Genomic DNA, 22,660 nt, shown 5'->3' on the forward strand with positions numbered 1-22,660 from the left:
TTCCAGAGCCATCTACACACATAGTTTGGCCCACTTGTTTTCAGTTGGCCATCACCCCGGTCATCACATGGCGTATATTATTTTGTGGTGGTGGTGGTGGTGGTGGTTATTTTACCAGACTGCTAAGAAAGCACAAACGCTTGTAAGTAAGCAACCAGACGGCCGACGGCTTTAGGTCCTCTCCGAGGGACCTGGTAATGAGGATTAATGCCTAACCAAAGGGCACTTATAGCGCATCGCCTTGGTTTCGAACCCGGGTCACCGGATTACGAGACCACTGCTCTACCGACTAAGCTATATTATAACCAACTATTAGAAGATGATTGTCCCAACTCTGTAAATTGATGGCTCTGAGACACTCCTGACCTCGGCTCAATCACAAGACCTTTGCTAATTATGTACCTTAAATCAAAAGCTTAGGAAAGCAATACAATATATACACCAAGTAGTTATAACTAATCCTATAAAATCAATCCAAATTATTGATCGAAATAATTGGACCATCAAGAGGAACATCTATTACAAATCATAATTTTCATAACTTTCTAATTACTCGTTTTTTTTATGAAGACATTGATAAAGTTTGTTTAAAAAACACGATAGATCGCAAAAGATTTTCAAAAAAATCTTTCTAAAAGCAATTAGAATTACCTTCTCCATAACCCATTGAAGTGTTTGAACATTATTATGAAGTTGACATATTTATGTGTGTCATTTGATAACGATTTATAATTTTATATGGGATAAGGGCGATTGTGGTGGATTATTTTTAAAACTATTTTTCCTGACGTGTTTGATAGTGTAGACCTAACGAACGAAATGCTTTCTACCTACAGCGAAAATGGAACGAAAACAGTCCTTTAGCATTTCCTAAAATACTATTTTTAGTATCATGTCTTTATTTGTTTAAAACTACCACCCCCATATCTGCATTATAAAATACGAAAAAAGAATAAATTGCAGGCTCATACAAAGTAATATAATGTGAAATATATGTATACTATCATAAAATAACTCTACTTACTCTGATATTAAATACTATAATATAATTATAATATGAAATAACATAAAATAATTTTATATAATTATAATATAATATAATATAATACAATATAATATAATGTAAATACAATATAATATAATAAAATACAATATTATATGTAATATAAAACAATATAACACAATACAATACAATATAATATAATACAATTAATGTAATTTAATATAATACAATATCATATAATATAATATAATATGGCATGAAATTACATAATATAATATAATATGACATAACATGGTATAATATAATCATTATAATTATTATAATGTATACACGTTAATCCTTCGTAATACTCAAAAGACCATTATTCTTGAATATGAAAATTATTTGCTACCACCTGTCCGAGACTTGTAAGCAATCAGATTACCCCATATAGTTTGCTTTGCAAATTTGCAGACAAAGATCGATTGATACATTTCCTACATCAAAGAGCAAGCCCAAAGTGGTTCAGGTCAAAATGAAAGGAATCAAGAAAACACGCATAAAATCCATTGAATTTGCATAAATATTGAAAAGAGCTTTTTATTGAGGAGAAAAATCTGTCCATACATCCGCCCGAATCTACATGGTACTGCTAATTGTTCACCGTTACATACACGCGCCCCGCCTACCCTCGTAGCCCGTGTACGTCAATCATTCGCTTTGCGTTGAACTCACCAACATGGCGGCTAGAGGATGTGCCTCAACACGGTTTAGTGACGAATATGATTTGAAAGATGAACTTGGGAAGTGAGTATTTCATCGGAAATATCCTACTCTATATTCTCATCTTCTCAGTCGAAGATTTTCGTATATAAATTGCACCGTTTCTCTGCAAATGACGACTTATTTTGATGTGTTTGGTTCACGACTCATATGTTACATGTCTCTCATCTCATTTGTGTGTGTGTATTTATTACAGGGGAGCGTTCAGCGTTGTTCGCCGGTGTGTGAAGAAAAATACCGAATTGGAATTCGCTGCAAAAATCATCAACACAAAAAAGCTATCAACGAGAGGTAAATATCTTACTCGATCAATTATGTTTTAGAATATGAAATGTTCCTTAAAACGGCAAAGTTTATTGCAATTTTAGAAACCTCATGAAAAGAGAGTTGTTGTGCATCTTCATGTGCAAGTGGATATATTTTAAATGTACACACAAGTATGTAAATTTTCGGAAGGAATGAGAGAGATAATTTATGTTCAGTTAATAGGTTAAGAATATTATAATGCAGAACATAGAGGCTACACATGTAAACATTCATATTTATTTTCATGAGTCATTACATGACCTTTTCATTAGGCTTCTAACTTTCTAAGTGAATGTCTGTATTTGTATAAATTGGGTGGATTCACAATTAACAGTGCCCCTAACGGCAAACCGCGACACGCCAATTTGTCAGCTCTCTGGTTGACATCTTTCAACCAGTGTAGTGTAGCAAAACGCTAGCCTGTAAATGAAATTACCAAAGAAGTCCAAACTGGGTAAATTCATTTAATGGGATTGATTTTTCTGATATCTGCACATTTTGTTATATTGAATTTGGATATCAATTGATTCTGACCATAAGTTTGGCCGGATTTTGGACTAAAATTGTCATTTTTTGCATAAAAGTGACTCAAAGGAACAAAACGTTGTGAGTAGGGTCAATTCGACTTTTGGGAATCACCACAAAATTTTACACCAGAGCTATTCAAACCTTCCCCACCAAGTATTCAGATTAAATCCCACTATCTACTAGGGTACATGCATATACAGTATATAACAGTGCCACAGCTGATACTTTTGGCTACTTTTTTTCCATAATGCATCATGTGAAATGGACTAAACACTGGTGTCGCTAGATGGCGCTGTGGGTTGTGAATCCACTATGATGAAGGCTGTGGATCAATAATTAGCTGTAGATGAGAGTATGACTACACATGTACATTTACACACAAGATTATTTGTGCATTGGTGCAGCTAAATTTTGTAGATTAATATACCATTTTTCTTATTTTATGCACCTTTCTTGATCCAAATTTGTTCTGAACTTTTGGAAGGCTCGCCCAGATGCTTGCCTTACCTAGCATCAGAATGTATTCAAAGGGGATTCCATCCATAAAGATGTCATTATATAAACATGGCAGGTGATGTCCAGGGGATGTTTCTAGAAACTATCATAAGTCTAAGGGTGCGTTCAATCAACACCTTTTCACCCTAGAATTACGGTTTTGAAAGAAGTTTAGTTTAAAACACAGTTGCGTTCAAGCGATTTTTTGTTGGTCGTAAAAAATAACATGAAACGTAGAAAAAGATGAGTTTTGTATCGTCGCTAAAATTTGCTTGAACGAAATAACGAATGGAGATCTCATTTGTGATTCTAGCTTAAAAAATCGCTTGAACGCACTGGTTTTGCTGGTTTCGAGGTACTCGCCCCAGGGGTCTGGGTCCTTCGGGGGAGAAACATGCATAAATTAAATTTCATGAGTCAACAGGTCTATTCACAGAGACTGTTATGTAGTAATGTATTCAAGTTTCTTCAGACTTAAGTAATATTTGATGATTTGAAAACTGCTTGAGGAGTGACCAACATAGCAACAAAACATTTACAAGCTACATTCTGACAAACGAAACACAATGTCATGTAAGAAATTAATACAATAAGCCAGTTCATAATTGCAGTCTGAGCATGAGCAGATAAAGGTCATTGCAGACCGAATTGTGAAATACACTGAGACAAAATACTAATATGTGCTCATGAAATATGTAATTATTATTCATTTATGCACAAGCAGTGTACTCCATGGTACACAGGTGGAAGTATTCTTTGAAAAAGGGGAAACAAAGGCTGTTTTTGTAGCACCTCCATCGCTGTAGGAGTGATTATTTCAAAATGTACAAAGTGGGATCTCTTCATGTTTTGAAGATATGTGGATATTCGGGGTCATTTGGAACATGTGCTAACTGTGAACTGATTTATACCAAGACATCCTCTTGTGCATAGTAATGTGCAAGGGGAAGGAACAGAAATGCGTGTTGGATATTATGTTCACATAGCAGCAACTGATGTTTACAACTTGCATTTCGACTATTTTATACAACACATAAATGCAATAGTACATTACTATACTCTATGCACAGGTGAATGACTATACAGTGCCTACCTCGCATAACACAAATACCATACAACATAAGAATGGAAATGGAGTAGTTTATTACTATGCATAGGGGAAGAAAAGATTACAAGGACTGCCCCACATAGCAGCAACTAATATGTAGAACCTGCAATTTAAAGAAGTGATAAGTGATAATGTTTATATGCAACATGTGAATGCATCCAATGTAGTACATGTAGTTAATAACTGCGCATTTAGAAGTATCCGTATTTATTTACATAATGTAAGCGGATCTTATGTAATCACTGTCAGTTTAGAAATTAGTTTATTCTGTCAATTGTCATGCTATTGCTCAATAGTCATTACTTCGTTGTGGCGAACTTACACAAGAAAAATCACTGGAAATTTTAACTTATGAGACTTTTTGATATTGTTTATTCAGCGTAATATAATAACAGGCCATATCCATTTTGCTAGGAATTGAGGGGAGGGGCTAAAATTGTGAAAATGTTAAAACCTATGCCAATGTATTAGACTTCTCCTCTTTTTAGCTCCCTTCAGCCGGAGGCTCAGGTGAGCTATTGTGATCATTTTCTGTCCATTGTCCCTAAACTTTTTTTTGCATTTTTAACTCCTTCTAAAAAAAAAGAAGAGCCGTATTTTAACCAAACTTGGTAGGAATCATCCTTAGGCAATTTGTTAAAATGGGGTATACATGTACCCCATATGGGAGACCTGGGGAGAGCATTTCTTCTTCTTGAAAACCCATGGCTTGATTCTAAACAAAATATGTAGGAACCACCTGCAAGAAAGGGAGATCTTAAGTTGTTCAAAGGGGGCTTGGGGGCAGCCTTTGATAGCCACCATCCAAATAGCAATGCTCCAATAGTATGAGTATTGAAGTGACAGGCTGGCCATAAGATGGAATCGTTGATACAAAAGTGTGTCATATTTGTAATTAAGGGAAATTGTTGTCACAGCCCAGAGCTTTTGCTAGTTTCTTTGAAAATTATGGTACATGAACCGTAAATACAGACATGTACATGTATACAATGTACCTTACATGTACATGTTTTAATATATACAATGCAGCTACAGGTGTGGTAGTAAAACCAGCAAAAAAACTGAAAAGGCCTTTATAATGCATTTATAACGTATTCACCATGGGTTGACCATATTTCAGTAAAAAAGAAGAAAATTACCGGTAAGCAGGGTTGCCTCTCCAGTTAATGAACTGCTATCCCTTAGGGCCTTGCACACTAAAAACAATGCATATTACGGACTTTATAAGTGTTAGTTTGGCGTCAAACATCTGCGGCTTGTATGATATTGGTACTTAGGCTAATTTTGGTCAGGTTATCACTATAATAGTGTAATGGAATAATAACCATGGTTTACACACGTTTAAAGTGGTGATGTGTGCACCGGAATCAGGATGTAAAATACTACCGGTAATCAGAATTGCCAAACTGAAACACAATTTCCTGGTATTGCATTCATATTTTTTTTGTCAGGAAACTCTAAATTGTGCTCTATATTTAAAGGTAAAGACCAGTATTGGAAACGCCCCAATTTAAAAAAATGAAATGGAAGCTCTCATTACCGATCATGTGAAAGAATATGTTTTGACTAATACATGATGATAAAAAATTTGCCGGGAAACCGCCTACTAATTCATATATTTGGTAAATTTGTTTCTCTCATGGCCTGTGAGAGATATAGGGTAGTCCCATATACATCTTTCTGTGTATAGTGCTTGTAACTTTACGAAGAATGGGCCAAATTTCTTATCATTTTGATGATTCCAGAACCTTGCAGATGCTAGATGCTAGATGATCAACCTTTTCTGATATATTCCACAACGTTTCTTTCACAATGCAATCGCATGACCATAACTGGTCTTTACCTTTAAAGTTTTCTTGCTCGTATTAATTAAAATGATCAGGGCCTATACTCATAAAACCTTACTACCTGTAGGTTAGTTGCTAACTAATTTCATAGGCTATAGCCAGTGTTATAGCTAGAGACTTTTTAGTGGTGGGTGCAATATCAGAATCGCGAGCTATGAACACAAAAACATGGGTGTTCTGGGCGCTTATCAAAACAAACTCGGCTCAAACCTTATCAATAAAAAAACGAATATTTTTTAATTTTATAATTATCGGACAAATTTTACAATATAAATAATGAAATGAACATATTTTATAGTATTTTAATTAACTTATTCTGAAAAATTACAACATTTTTAATCACCCTATTAAAAATAAACATCTATAAGAACAGGCTGCTATCTCTGTGTATTATAATGTATACATCGGTAAAATTGATATGGCAGCTTTCATGAAACGTAACATAAGACAGCAACAGTCAGCAAATCTTTAAAAAAATATATATATTTATCGTCAAATTGAAAACATGACTCTTATACAATTGTAAATAAAACATGATTAAAGACAGAAATATGATTGTAAATGTAAATACTACTACTTTTTGTCACAAATAGTTATGTTTAAAGTATTTTGTTATGATAAATTAGTGCCAATCAGAAGCAGTGTCTTTTATCTGTACTGGTGGGCGGAAATCCCCTGTGCTGGTCAGGCCCGCCCAGTGGCGACCACCGTAGCTAGAACACTGGCTATAGCACATAGTTTGTTGACAACTAGGCTTACATGTAGTAAGGTTTTGTGAATATGGACCCATCCAGTTTTACCAGCCCAAATTGGCTTGTTGCCAATGTATTCAAAGTATTGGTGCAGAGCAATTTTATTTAAACTGGCTAAAAATCACACAGAATATCATGCAGTAAATGATTTGTTTAGGCTAGTAGAATTTATGATGAAATAAATCTGGCAGAAAATCACAGAAACTAAGCCTACAATGTACTACCACCACACATACAGTATTGATAATCAGTCCGTAAGTATTGTTCTCTTTGTTAGGATAATTTAGATATTAGATAAATTTAAATATCAATTAAAAATCACCTGTTATGAGCTCTTGTATTTCAGGACTCGGCATGAAGGGTTACAAAGTACAACCATTCACTGCTGCAATGGCAGGCAAACCTGATTTACCCAGTGGAGAATCATTAATCAATGTTTAATGTAAAATTTGAAGCAAAATATTGACCCATGTAAATGTATTTTGTAAAACTTAATTCCAGTTACCGGTAGGTCATCCACAATTTATACCTAGTGGTACATTATAACATAGACTTTTTGTGGTATATGAGTGTTCCTTGTTTGGCATGTTTAGATTGGCAAAAAAAAAATATAATGAACAAAAAAAAAACAATTATATTCAGGGCAACTACATGTGCATACATTGTATATATGTGCTTTGGGCCACCCTATGTAGTTTATGTTTATGTTGCCCAGAAATGAAGTAAAAAAAAGTCCAGTGCTTTCTTCTGCATTCATCACATTATTTTATAATTACATGTATATACAGACATCAGTCACTATAACTCAAAGTTTGAAGTGAATTAGGGACTACTGTACACTGATAAAATTTGCTCAATTTCACTGAGAAAATGAACACCATTTATGTGTTAGTAAAGTCCTGTTTGCGTATTTCTAATTTGCACGGTCTACTAGTCATGCATTATAACCACATCAATTATTCAGCAGTGTTGTGTGCTGTTGGTGTATACTACGAGGCCATTGCCAAAGATTTCATGTTATCAAATAGGAAGTACAGATCACTCAGAGAGAGAGAGAGAGAGAGAGAGAGAGAGAGAGAGAGAGAGAGAGAGAGAGAGAGAGAGTGAAAGGGAGAGAGAGAGAGAGAAAGAGAGAGAGAGAGACAGAGACAGAGAGAGAGACAGAGAAGGGAGAAAGAGAGACAGAAACGGGAGAAAGAGAGAGAAAGAAACAGACAGAGGGACAGAGAGACACAGACACAGAGACAGAGATAGAGACAGAGACAGAGACAAAGAGAGAGAGAGAGAGAGACAGAAAGAGATAGAGACAGTCACACACAGAGAAAGAGAGAGAGAGAGAGAGAGAGAGATAGGGACAGAGAGAGAGAAAGAGAGACAGAGAGAAAGAAAAGGAGGGAGAGAGAGATGGAGACAGAGAGATAGAGACAGAGAGAGAGAGAAAGAGAGAGAGAGAAATAGAGAAAGAAAAGGAGGGAGAGTGAGAGAGAGAGACTCCATGTTTATGAGTGTACAAAGTATACAGGCTTGCCTCCCTATAGAATTTGTGTAGTGATTGCAAATTATGCATATTGATCAGCCAATATTACCCGCTATGCCTTGTGGCATATCGCACCGTATGCATCACAAAGTAATGATAATACACCCCACGTCACGAGCTCAATAGGTTAATTATTGAAGCTTCTAATTGGATGCCCCTCTAAAATATGGCCATTAAAATCTCATAATTTACAGTCCGCGTAAAATTAACATGTGGTATCTTCATTGTCCTTTCTGCATATACTCCATCCCATAATATAAGTGTGATAAATGTGTAGGTGTTTTTTTTTAAAGAGAATGTTTAGTTAAAGGGATAGTTGGGTTCTGTTGCAGAGAGCGCTACATAAAATGTGTTTTTGTGAGATAATGAAAAAATGAGTGTCAAATTTGAAAGAACATACAATTTAAATGACAAAATCATCTTTGTTTGATCAAAATCGGTTCAGAGACGGCTGAAATATTGATTAATGTAACAATTTCCAATATTTGTGTACCACCACAAATATTCGATAATTTGAAAAAGCCGTTGAAAAAAAGAAATAGCGACTTTTACGTTATATTTCAGCCAATGCCAATGTTGGCTTTTTTGTTGGATTTTTCATGTTGGTTACATTACGCACAATCAGCGGCCCCATGTATTGTTATTTTTAATTAATCAATTAACTAACGGTCACCATATTTTTTTGAAAGTGGAGCTGAATTGGTATGATCATATTGGCTAAATTTCACACATTTTGGGGTCTACAATTCATAGCAATTTTACGTCCTAAAAGGGCACTAGAAATGTCATAGATAAGAATAAGAGCAATAACCATGAACTTTGAAGGCATTTGCGGTTTGAAAATAGAACTCAACTATCCCTTTAATAAAGGGCTTGAGAGTTAAATTGTACATGTAAATTGGTCATTTACATGTATGTTAAAATGAATGAGTCTTGTATCTTATGCTGGTAACTGCTAAAGTTTACGTGTGTGTGTGTGTGGGGAGGGGGTGGCATTTAAGTGCCACTTAAGTGTCAATTTGTAGTTGCTGTTAAAGGCTAAGACCACTCCAAAAATAATTTGCTTTTAATAGATGCAGAAAAACAAGAGAAACAGGGCAGACAAAATTGAGTAAAATTAAATAACCATTTAATTTCCCTTTTTATCCCCCAAAACTTGATTTCCCCATGCCTTTGCCCAGGTTATATGATTTGTATCATATTGTATGCAAACATGTCACAATCCTTTTATGAACTTTGAAGAATTGATACTTTTTTCTGAATATTTTATAATCATAATCACTGACTTTTTTGGGGCGGGATATTAGTTTAGTGCATCCACACAAAAACATTTTACTATCAATATCACTTGGATGCTGGTGTGAGCCTAAGATTCTTAGGGGAAAAATGGGAAATTTATATTATCAATATAAAGAAAACAATTAGTGGATAGTGAGGCAATGATGTCACAGACTCATGAGTGAGTTGCGAATTTGTCTTGTGATTTTCAAAGTTTTTCTTTAAAAATTCATAACTTTCTTATTAGTTATCTGATTTTGCTCAAGCTTTTTTCGATTGGTTTGTCTGATTTTTTTGCTTCTATTGAAAGTAAGTTTTTATGAAGTGGACTTGCCCTTCAATTTAGTTATTCCTTTTGTCTTACCAAGAGTATTCAATAAAAGTGGTGGATCAGGAGTAGTGTAGGATGGAGGAGAGAGTGGGCATGCCCTCTTTTACAACCTGTTAGTCAAATATTGATTACACACACACACACACACACAAAGAAAATGTGCCCCTACTATTTTTGTCCTGGTTTCCCCATTTTAGACTTTAATGGGTATATGAAATTAAGATAATGCTATTATTATTAGTAGTATTTTAGCTTGTTAGGATTACTACCACCATCATCATTTATTAAAGTCGGCATGTTCCCTTCTACATGTACATGGAATTACTGATTTTCGCACCATGATGACTTTAATTACATGTAAATTGGGATATATATATATATATATATATATATGTATATATATATAATATTTTTTTTTTTTTTTTTTTTTTTGGGGGGGGGGGGGAGGGGGAGGGGTTAGATTATTTTGACTTGTGTGTTGTGTGCCCCCCCCTAGTATGCTATTCACACTGGTAAAATTTTGCTTAGCCCACTTTCTGTTCAGACACAAATTTACCAAAGTGGGCTAGCCCCACTAAATTACTGGGTTAACTGTACAAAAAGCAGGGCTACATGTAACTCCGCAATTGCGGTGCTAACATGAATTTATAGGCGCTTATTACCGGATTAAAACAGCGTTGTGAAAAGCCAAAAAGTTTGTCCAGGGCTAAGCAAAAAAAGTGTGAAAAAGCATAAGAGAATCTGGAATCCTCCCCTGATTTCAACTTGGTGTGCTGAGACTTGCTTGCCACATGCATGTTTCCTAATGTGCTCAATCACTTGCTCATGCGTGTAGGATATCCATATCAAAAATGTACTTAATACAATTTGATAGGGTACTTATTGGTAGAACTAATTGGCTGAAACCTGCTACTACCGTAGTTAAGAACATTACAAGCTATATTGATTTACCACGAAATAAGATGTTACATGTAGCACGGGTACTTTCTCCTTCAAAATATTATATATATACCCTAATAATTTATGAATATGCTTTAAAGGTATAGGTCAACCTTTCTTCTTTACTGCAGTCTGAAAATTGGTCAAAATTGTGATAGACATCAAGATAACAAATAAGAATTACATGTGTAGCTCGGAGTAGGATAGGAAATTGCTGATAATAAACATTTCTCTCATAAAGTTTGAACAAAATTGTCTCTTTTAGAGAACATGATTTTTTAACAATTTAAAATGCATATGCAGAGTAATCGATTGTGATGTTACCTTTTAGAAAATGACTCAGAATTAGATTAAAAGAGGAGATTTGCTGTGTTAATTCTTGAAGTTCATAATTAATAAGCATGTGATTGCAAAATGTGATCTATATGTGCATGAAGTTCCTGCACCAAAGATTTCTTTTTTTTTCTCTTTTTTTCCAAAACATTTTCTGGAAACGCAGAACAGGAGAAAGGTAGGCTAAATTTCAAAAACTTACCCAAAACAAGAAATAACAATATCTGCAAAGTTGCCTAATATTCAGTTTAATAAGTATATGCATGCCTTTTTAGAGTTTAATTTTGACAATTTAGATTGTAGTTGTTATTGATACAATATCTACAGATAGCTTATCAATAACCTTTGGACCATAACCAATTTCTTTGACACTGAAATGATTTAAACATCATTACATCAACTAAATTTCAAGACTGAAAAGACACTAGATGAAAGTGATTTATTCTTTTACATGAAGTTCTAATAGTGATTTTCATATTGTTTTATACATTCAAATTTGCACTGTAGGTAAAAAATACATGTGAATTACACTAATTTTATGATTGGTGAAATATCTGCTAAATCAATTTCAATTAATATAATGTCTGAATTATCCTCACAAAGAGAACAATAATTATGGATTGATTATCAATACTGTATGTGTGGTGGTGGTAGGCTTAGTTTATGTGATTTTCTGCCAGTTTTATTTTATCATAAATTCTACTAGCCTGAGCAAATCATTTACTGCATGATATTCTGTGTGATTTTTAGCCAGTTTAAAGCCTGTCTGCACTAGTTTGGCTAGGAGGGATTAGACCTCCCTGCATGGTCACTGACGGGTAGTTATCTCATCAAATCAGCTCTCAACTAACATAAGAAAAAGGGATCATGGGGCACCAACGGGTACCGCTTAGGTTTTGTTTGCTATATAGAGGGCGCAATTAGCTATAAGTAGTGCAGACAGGGTTTAAATAAAATTGCTGTGCCATTTAAGGGAATCAACATTATATTCCTTCCTTATATATCATTTATGATAATCTGAAATGTAGTGATTTTAATTGGGATTTAGGGAATTACTAATTAGTCCAATTTGTAATACTGTTGATGGTATTGCCTAATCAGGGGCGCTGAAAACTAATAAACTAATAAAATGATATTGCTAACCCAAAATGAAATGTGTCATCACTTAAATGTTTGGAATGGTATATAAAGCCAATTCATTGCTTTGTGATGATGTACATTCACCTAAAATTTGATTTAATTATAATAATATAGTTGAGAGAATTTAGGAAACGATCAGATCAGTTTTTCCCATCTTTGTCATTAACAATGGTCTGTTTTCACTCAAAATGTTAGATTATCTTCAATTGTACATCTAGTATTTAAGTCACTACCTAAGCACCATTTTCTCTCATCTGAACAATAGTACCAAGTCCCTTTAAAGGCTGTGTCTGTCATTTTCAATTTCATTTTTCCCCCTTCAATTTCCAGTTAATTGATTAATTTCATAAAATAGAAAGATATAATATAATGTACAATTGTGCCTTAAAAATTGTATTAAAAAGCAAAAAAGCAAAAAGCAAAATTCACAGCAATTCCCACCTAGCATTGAAGTCACTACCTGAGCACCATTTTCCATCATCTGAATAATGACACCAAGTCCCTTTAAAGGCTGTGTCTGTCATTTTTCAATTTCTTGTTTTTCTTCAATTTCCATTCAATTGATTAATTTCATGAAATAATAATAGCTCGTTCTTATATAGCGCTTTTCAGGACCTCTCAAAGCGCTTTACAGATAAATATTATTACCCCAGTCATCGGATTCAGGCTTAGCAATGTATGCACATTATTCACTCCCATTTTTACAAGCGCCCACTTGCTAATCTAAACACATTAGCTTTCGCATCCTACCGGGTACCCATTTAACACCTTGGTATTAGTTTTGTTAATATAATATGTATTGTAAAATTGTGCCTTAGAAATTGCATTAAAAATCCAAAAAGCAAAAAGCAAAATTCACAGTGATTTCCCTTACAAACACGAGGCTCAGAGCAAAATCATTGTGAGCTTATGTGTTTTAAGAGCCCAGAATTGAAATTATATCAAACAGTGTAAGCAGTTGCTACTACATTTTCATATGCTTTAGAAATTAATGCGTCATTTTAGTTGTCATATTAGCTTAGCCTTATCAGTAAGCTAATCATGTTTAGACAAAAGTGTATTGAAGTAGCAATTAAATAAAACCTTTGTTCACTATTAGGACTATAGTAGTTTTGAACTTTAAGTTTGCAAAACCTCAGAGTTATAAACAATGATCTACTTTACTTTCACTGGTGAGGTTTGAAACAATGAGTATTTAAATTTTAGGGAAATGCAACCCAAGTAGACAACTACTCTAAAAGCAGAAAACTCAGAGAAGCAAACTGATGAAAGTTTCGATTGAATCTGACTAAATAAAAGAAAGTTATTTTTTAAGAGTTCTAATCTATATATGTATGGGCACTTCAAATTGGCTGAAGCAGTAATATCAATGTGACGTAGTGCCGGACTAGTTTCCTATCTGTTCCAACGTATAAAATGAAATGACAAAATTTTAAAATTTTCAAAGATTCCGGGCTCAGGAGGGTCCATTCATTTTTAGAGGACATATAATGATATGCTATCTATAATATATTTTGAGTAGTGCCCCAAGGGAGAAGGAACTTACAAGAAAAACAGAAATTAATGATATTTTTGTACACAGCAAATTGGAGAGTTATCCACGTCCTACGTCACAATCCACTGACCAAACTACCAATTTGAGATTCGCATAGACTTGGTGATCTCTTATTTCAAACATTCATAATTTTGTTACTATTGGTCCGATTCATTTAAAACTTTTGCCATTCTGTTTCTCTAATTTTCTGCTTTCATTCAAATCAACTTATTACAAGGGTTTAATTGCCCTTTAAAGTTAATTGCATCTGCATGGCACATAACTTTGCATGAGGGTTCCTCACTGCTCGTAGTTATCACACTAATCTCAAGATGCTCATGATTAACAACCTCATGTAAACTTAAATATCATAACCACGTGTTCATCTGCCCAGTCCCTAACTGCAAATTAACTTTGAAGTTTGAAACCCACCACCTAAACTTACGATGAGTGTACTCGTGTTAACCTCACTAAAGTCACATACAGGTATCTTAACATATTTTAATGGGGAACTTAACAGTCATAAGATCAGAACAGTGGTTTGTCTATTGCATAATGGTCATGTTTTTAAACAAGATTAAATGATGAAGTGGAGAGAAGAAATAGTGATTAATTCAGTTGCTGGAGGCGTAAATCATTCACTTTACTGAAATATGAAAAATATACAGTTGCTTTGATAGAGATTAGATTCACAGTATAGAATTTATAGTATTTAAAATGTGATTTTCTATTGTTTATTATGCCCGATTTTTGTTTGTTATGGTAAAACATGACGTGCACGTGTACTTGCATTCATATGGATCAATTTATGTGTTGCTGTACATGTACTCTCATAGCAGTTCAGATAATTCTAAATGATTAAACAAATCAGCTCATCCACCTCAAATTGGCAACAGTTATTTGTATTTTCCAATCTTTCATAGTTTCAAAGAAATTAAATGTATATTAGATAAGATAAGTGAATGAAAGTTACAAAAAATCAATAAGAAATTACCAATTAGTACACAAAAATATTGATTTGAAATTCCTCACTGTGATGCCAATTTGGAGACTTCAGTGATTATTATTTTAATATCGAACCGCCCTTAATCATGAATGACACAATGTACTTCAACAGAAATAGTCTCAAAATTTCAGTAATTTTTACCCTAACTGCTCATGTACATTTTGTTATTCAAAACACACTGGATGAAAAATTTATAAAGAAAACATCACCATAAGGCCTAAAACAAAAGATGTTGTATTGCCCTTTAGGTGCCAAAACATGGGTCGGTCGGTCGTTTGGTTGGTCGGAAATCTTTTTTTTTTTAATAATTTTTTTTTTATTTCTCTTTGGGCTGATAATTCTCAGATTTTAATGATTTCATTTGTTTTTCTCTAAAAAACGGTTAAAAACAACTTTAAAAAAAAAGCTGAACGTAGATTTCAAGATTTTGGGGTTGGTCACAAAGGGGACAACATTTATTTTTTAGGCCTAAGGCAACACTAAAATGCTCCGAACTCTTGATCAAAATTCATAAAGAAAATATCACAATAAGGCAACACTAAACTGCTCGAACACTCTGGATCAAAATTTAAAAAGAATACATCACTATTAGGCAACACTAAACTGCGCCGAGCACTCTGGATCAAAATTTAAAAAGAATACATCACTATAACGCAACACTAAACTGCTCCGAACACTCTAGATCAAAATTTATAAAGAAAATATCACAATAAGGCAACACTAAACTGCTAAGAGCGCTCTGGATCAAAATTAAAAAAGAAAATATCACTATAAGGCAACACTAAACTGCTCCAAACACTCTGGATCAAAATTTTAAAAGAAAACATCACTATAAGGCAACACTAAACTGCTCCAAACACTCTGGATCAAAATTTTAAAAGAAAATGTCACTAAAAGTGACACTATAATCCTTTGGGTCAACCACGCTGTATTATTACAACACTGTTTCTACCACAACTGTTGAAACAGGAATAGTGGTTATGTATAACCATAAAAAGTCAATCATTTTTCAATATTTGGTGACAAACTGAACATTATTATTAATTCATTGGTTTTGCTCTTAACTCGTTCACTTCACATAATTACCTACATTGAACTCAAGTCCAAGATTTGTTTTGGTGAGTGCTTGTTTGGAAAGATAATGTCCAGTTAAGACTCCTTATGGAGCGCACACATAAAATCTGAAGACAGAACATACCAATTACAAGTACAGCATACAGTGCATGTCACTGATGTTCAATTTTGTTTTTACATACCGTAATTAACGGTGTATAAACCGCCCTCGTGTATTAACCGCACCCCTCTTTTTCGCCCTAAAAAAAAAAAAAAAAAAAAAAAATTTTTGCTGACTCTTCTTTGCCAGGTCCGTGTTAAAAAACCCACGCATGAAGGCCTTACATTTAACTGCGAGGTGCAGCTGAATGTGTAAGATCATTAATGTAAATTAAAAAACAGTAGAGGACCTAGGATAGAACCTTGTGGTACGCCATGTAATAGAAGAAAAATTGGAGGAATTATTATTATAAACTACATATTGAGATCTATCAGAAAGATTACTTTTAAACCAAGATGACAGACAAATATGAGTGTTGTTCTAGTTTCCGAGTGGTGAGTCAACACACGATTACTGAGCTGGGAGACATTGCCAGGCATAGACCAGGTGGAGGGGCATAAATCAAAACTTAAATTTTTTTGTTTTTTTTGTTGTTGTATGTGTGTGTACCGTGTATAAGACGCACCCCCGACTTTGATTTTTTTTCCGCTGCAAAAAAGTGCGGTTAATACACTGTTAATTAAAGTACTCATTCTTTTTTTCCCTTCAAAACTGTAGACTCTTTCATTGTCTGCTCAGAAATAGAACTTTGTCATAGAATGATACTATCTCATTTTTAAATCTTCTTGATTTTCTTCAGCATCAGAAAGAGGAAGTGAATCAGATTCGATAGAGGCAGATATCCCCCTCTAGGCCCTGTTCACATAAGCAAAATAAGAGTGTATTTTAATGGGAACTTAACAGTCTTAAGATCAAATCAGTGGTTTGTCTATTGCTTATAGTCATGTTTTTTAATCAAGATTTAATGACTTTCTTTGGGCATCAGAAAGAGGAGGTGTATCAGATTTGATAGAGGCAGATATCCATCTCTATGCCCTGTTCACATAAGCAAAATAAGAGTGATGCAGAGACGTTGTGTCTGGTAGCATCCTGTTGAAGCTTCCAACAGGTAGTCTGTCTGTAGTAGTAGGGTTCACATTAAATAATCTTAAAGCCCATCTGTACTAGTTTACAGGAGGGATTAGACCCCCCTGCAAGGTCACTGACAGGTGGTTATCTCATCAAATCAGCTCTCACTTAACATAAGAAAAAGAAGATCATGGGGGACCAGTGGTCACGATTAGGGATTGTGTGCTATATAGATGGTGCAAGTAGCTACAAGTAGTACAGTGGGGTTTTAAAGAAATCATAAACAGACAGTCAAACAAATAACAACCAGAAGCAAACAAATGAAATCTCATGAGCCATCCTGTACAATACCCTATGGTCCATCCACACTCTTATAATTATGACATACCTATTTTTAGTATGAAAAGGGGCTATACAATACCCTATGGTCCATTTTACACTCTTATAATTATAACATACCTATTTTTAGTATAAAAAGGGGAATACATATGTGTAGATGTCTATGAATTTCTCGCTATCGCTAATATGCCCAAAATGCCTGGCTGTGTACTTTTGGATGTAATTTGGAACCAATTCAGAAACTTACATATTTCCGGTGTATGCATGTCCATGCATGTGCATGCATGCTTGCGGCGGTCACGCAGAAATATCTGTACTTTATTACATTTGACTTGTGCAGAAAATTATCATTAACACAATAATATTTAATTTCATATTTGTAAAAATCTTGTGCTTATATTGCAACAAATCTTGGTGTTATTATTGTTATTGTTATTATTATTATTATCATTATTAGTTGATTATTATTAATTACGTATAATAGTAGATTATATTCAAACAAATACGAGCCACAAAAGAAAATTATAGGAAGGAATTTAATTCATATACATGTATATTCTAATGCTTGAGGGCTTTGATGATTAAACAACCTTTATATTATATTATTTTTACTGTTATTATTAATTACTTTTACTGCTTCATGTATTATCATCATCATTATTATTATTGTTGTTATAATTGTCATCATTATTTTTATCGTTACAGTTGTTGTTTTTGTTTTGTTTTGTTATTGTTATTTTTGTTGTTTTTAACAATTGTTAATGATTGTTACTTGGGGAATGCCACTGCATGTCCATTATTTTGTAATTGTTTTTTGTCAAAATGCCATGAACATAGTCTTGATTGATCAATGATTGCACACTTGGCTTGCCTTTGGAGCAACTTTTTCCAGGTCACACGCTGTGTAGGGGTTTGTTGGGAATTTTACCCAGGGATATTTCCAAAGTTTTTTTGTGTGTGTTGTCGTGCAACCAACACACAGCAAATTCACAATATCGCCCCATATCCCAACTGATAATTCAGTTTAAAAAAAGTAGAAAATTGCTTACAATGATGTACAATCAAATAAGGCGGAAGACAAAGTGAAAGGTGACAAATTCCGACTATTCCAATGTGTATACAGCTAACTCGATCGACAACACCGAAACTGGTCACTCAAGGTCGCATGTACTGTATACACACAAACACAACCGATCAGTTCCTGCATGCACAGCACAGCTGCACGAAATAGACCAGGGGGTGTTTCACAAAGATCTTAAGTTGAACTTATCTTTAAGTTGGGCTTAACAATTATGGAAAGCTGTTAGCATCTTTGAAAACATTTTGTAAAAGTTATTTTTATGTAAAAATAAAATGTTGATCCAAATCATTCATATTTTCTATTATCAAGAAGATTTCATTTTCTTGATGTGGAATTTATAAAAAGTCTAAAATACTTGATTTTTCGATTTGAATATAATGGTTTTTAAGGCTACAAATGGCTCTCCATAATTTTTAAGTCCACCTTAGAGATAAATTCAACTTATGATCTTTGTGAAACACCCCCAGAAGAATCTTGGGCATCCCAGAGTGCATCTAAAATGGGGCTTGCACAGGTATTTTATTATATTGACGATAGCTAGAATTGTCTGAGTTGTAAATTAATTCTTGCCACCTGCATAAGACCCAATCACACCCATAGAATATGAATACTTTTACTTTGAATGCGAAGAGGGTCCTAATTGCCCTTGACACTGTAACAGAAATCCTTTTCCTCCTGACATCCTGCTCTAAAGACTCATTCAAACCCATAGAATAAAGGCCTGTCCTCAGCTCGAGTTTGCCAAATAACCCGCTATATTCAGACTCCAGATATTATCCCGAAGCTCGAAATTGCATCTTTACCAGACCGATACGCTCAACACAAACTAGCTCGGACGAGCGCAAATTAGCCCGCTATTTCCTAAAAAGTGGGATATTTTGGAAACAAGACCAATATTTCTCAGGATATTTTCTCAACCAAATAACCATATATTTGCAACTGCGGGCTGATGAAGACGCAAATTAGCTGAATAATTTGCGATCGGGATAGTTTAAATAGCGGGTTGTTTGGCAAACTCCAGCTGATGAGGACAGGCCTTATGAGTACTTTACTTGGAATGCGAAGATGGTCCTAAATGCCCTTGCTATTGTCAGAGAAAACCTATTCTTCCTGCCATCCTGCTCAAGTCTCAATTTTCCATGAAAAATTAAATTAGAACAATATATTCTGGATTGTGATAGAGACCAGAGGTGACCGACATTGTTGGGTCAACTTAAATTGCCATCTCTTTATATGATTGATACATGACGTGTTCCAGTCTATAAGGAATTCTTCTGTAGTTCATTGTCTGGGAAGTAGCTACCTGTACAGTCCTGGATTAGTATCATTGACTCATCGAATCCTGTTTGCCCAATACATGTCATATTCTATCAGAGTCACTGTGTAATTGCGTACGCAGGGTTCTGCTCTAACTTTTTGGGAAGGGGGTCTCGATCAAACTTTCTACAGTCTGCACGCATGAGCCCTGTGTAAAAATTGCCAAATGGGGGGGGGGGGGGTTCTGGCATAGATTTTTGGCACCTATGTGTCAAAGGCGCTCGATAGTGTCTACCGGTAGCCCTGATGCATGGTATAAATTCAGCACAAGAAAATTCACATTTTTCTTTACCCCCAGGGGATTATATGTAGTAAAGGTTGGGTTCCTTCAAGGACAGTTTGAATAAATAATGAAGAAATATTTTGACGCCATATTTTGACGCCATTTAAGGCAATTCAAGGGGGTTTCCCAGGCTTAATTAACAGACTTCCATGTTAACGCTTTTTGCTGATTGACTTTTACTCTTCTATAATAAATAGTCAAATCAAAGTCATTTCGTTCCATACCTAACTGACCCCTCTTAAGATTCAGTATATCGGTTGACTGTATCAAGCCGATTGCCCTACTGGAGCTTAAAACGGACCAAATATCAGATGAAACATTTTCATGTCGAATCATTATAACAATTCCTCCAAAACTATTTAATAATACTTGGTATTTCGTGGCATATGGGACAAACTTTAGACTTGCTCAGATACAAGTAACCTTTAAAGTATTCCATCCATGATTTATTCTTCTATTTTACCCTGACTGAAAGATAGATCGGCTAGCCCTAGGCAGATCGGGCTGCTCTTTTGGCTTGGCTGCTCGAGAGGACACTGTAAATGTCATGTGCATATAATTGTCATTATTTAGCATGCTCCCTGGAGTCTTGTGTACGACAACGAGCATGAATTTGAATCTGATATTGGGTCACATCTCTGTTTTATAGCTGCCCATGCATGTATTCCACAAGTGGCCTTTTAAACTGCAACGCCAGAAACTGTCATGTGCATGAAACATTCTGGAGTTTTTGCAAGTGGTTTTGATCCGAGACATTTTCGTGGTCCAAAATAATGAAATCACATGTACTTCAACACAAAATTTGTGAAAATTTGCAAAATTCCTGCCATTAACTATTCCCCAAATTTACATACCAGTATTGTGAAAGTTTTTCAGTATAAAGTTGAAGGGTGGGGGGGGGGGGGGGAGGGGGAGGCATGCTTGCTGTTAAATCATTAAATGCCACACAAATAATCCCACTAGGCCTGTCCTCATTAGACCAAAGTTGTAAAATAACCCGCTATTTTCAGACTCAGGATATTTTCCCGAAGCTCGAAATTGCGTCTTCACCAGATCGACACGCTCATCAAAACTAGAAGAAGACGGGCGCTAATTAGCCTGCTATTTCCCACAAAGCGAGTTATTATGAAAACAAAACCAAGATTTCTCAGTATGATATATAGTATAAATGAAATGAAAAATACAAAGAATTATAAATTTCATCAGTAGATCTACGGCCCACATAGTCAACAGCCTGCAAGTTCGATATGCAGGCCTTCTGATTACAAGTACTTTTTTTAATGGTTTATTTGTTTTGTTAAATTATGCCAATCTTTTTTCATAGTGTTTCTTTTGATGATTTTGTATTTATAATTGTTTTTACATTCTTCTTTCTTAGATTTTCAGAAGTTGGAAAGAGAAGCAAGGATATGCCGCAAATTACAGCACCCTAACATAGGTAAGTCTGTTTGTTTGTTTGTTTGTTTGTTTGTTTTTGTTTGTGTTGTGTTATTAAAAATGGTGAAAAATTCAATTTCTAGTTTCTCGGATGCTGATGTGAATGATGAGTTTCCAAATGTCAATCTTGATGAATACAGTAGCTACAGAAATACATGCTGATGTTTGTATGCTGTCTTGAACTCGAGCAAGAAACATTTATCGATTGTTACAAAATAAACTTATTGATTGGACATTGAATCATGAATTTTCATGAGAGTGAGACAGATAGATCAACAGATGTTGTTCTTGGAAAGTGAAAGCCTAATATTTTGTTTAGGCAGGTGAATTTCTGCAAGAAAAGTGACTTAAATTGATTAAGTTGGAACCTTACTGATATGTAGTGGGTGCACAAGAGAGAGAGAGGGGAGGGAGGGAGGGGGAGGGAGGGAGAGAGGAGAGAGAGAGAGAGAGAGAGAGAGAGAGAGAGAGAGAGAGAGAGAGAGAGAGAGAGAGAGAGGGAAAGAGAAAGAGAGCATGCAAGATAAATGGGATGATGGGGGAGGGGCTAAGTTGATTTATGAAAATAGTAGAAAAAAGGTAAGATTTACCTATATTTCTTGAACTGATGAGGAGAAAATGCAGAATCTTTATTTCAGAGTTTCAGAGTCTTATCACTTGTCATGAATGGTGGTTTCATCGTTTGTGTGCAATTTTTTGTCGTTTGTATATTGAGTAAGAGAAAAAGAAAATACAAAGAAAGAAAATGAAATCGAATAGAGAATTGAGAGTTATGGAGAGAGAGAGAGAGAGATTGAGGGAGGGGGAGTGAGAGAAATAGAGAGAGATATAGAGAGAAAAGGGGGGGGGGAGGCAGGGAAAGAGGTAGGGTAAAAGGAAGAAGAAGAGAGAGAGAGAGGGAGAGGAAGAGAGAGAGAATCCTTAAGTAAAACACACTTTAAGAAACAATGAAGCTATCACATTCTAGTATCTCTTTGTGATAATGCACTAAGAAGGAAAAATTTGAGATTTTCCCAAAACATTTTCCTCTTCTGCATAATTAATGTATCTGAAGAAAAATGCTTACCGTAATTGAAAAAAAGTTTGAAATGAAGCCAAGCATTAGACACAGAAAAAAAACAT

General features: G+C 34.8%; 1 protein-coding gene across 2 annotated transcripts; it reads left to right on the plus strand.

Annotated features, from left to right (window-relative positions):
• Positions 1-1,462: 1,462 nt before the first annotated feature.
• LOC105437783 (calcium/calmodulin-dependent protein kinase type II) lies at positions 1,463-21,942 on the plus strand. Of its 2 annotated transcripts, XM_030979285.1 has the most exons (4): positions 1,463-1,789; positions 1,962-2,056; positions 11,386-11,397; positions 21,480-21,942. In XM_030979285.1, exons 1-4 carry the CDS (start codon positions 1,722-1,724, stop codon positions 21,698-21,700), a joined length of 396 nt encoding a protein of 131 aa, XP_030835145.1. In that variant the 5' UTR covers positions 1,463-1,721; the 3' UTR covers positions 21,701-21,942. The 2 variants fall into 2 exon arrangements, with proteins under 2 accessions (XP_030835145.1, XP_030835146.1); XM_030979286.1 differs by lacking the exon at positions 11,386-11,397 and having other exon boundaries at positions 1,465-1,789.
• The last annotated feature ends 718 nt before the right edge of the window (positions 21,943-22,660 follow it).

This window comes from Strongylocentrotus purpuratus, unplaced genomic scaffold (genome assembly GCF_000002235.5).
Source record: "Strongylocentrotus purpuratus isolate Spur 01 unplaced genomic scaffold, Spur_5.0 spur5_scaffold_10, whole genome shotgun sequence".
NCBI classification, from domain to species: domain Eukaryota; kingdom Metazoa; phylum Echinodermata; class Echinoidea; order Camarodonta; family Strongylocentrotidae; genus Strongylocentrotus; species Strongylocentrotus purpuratus.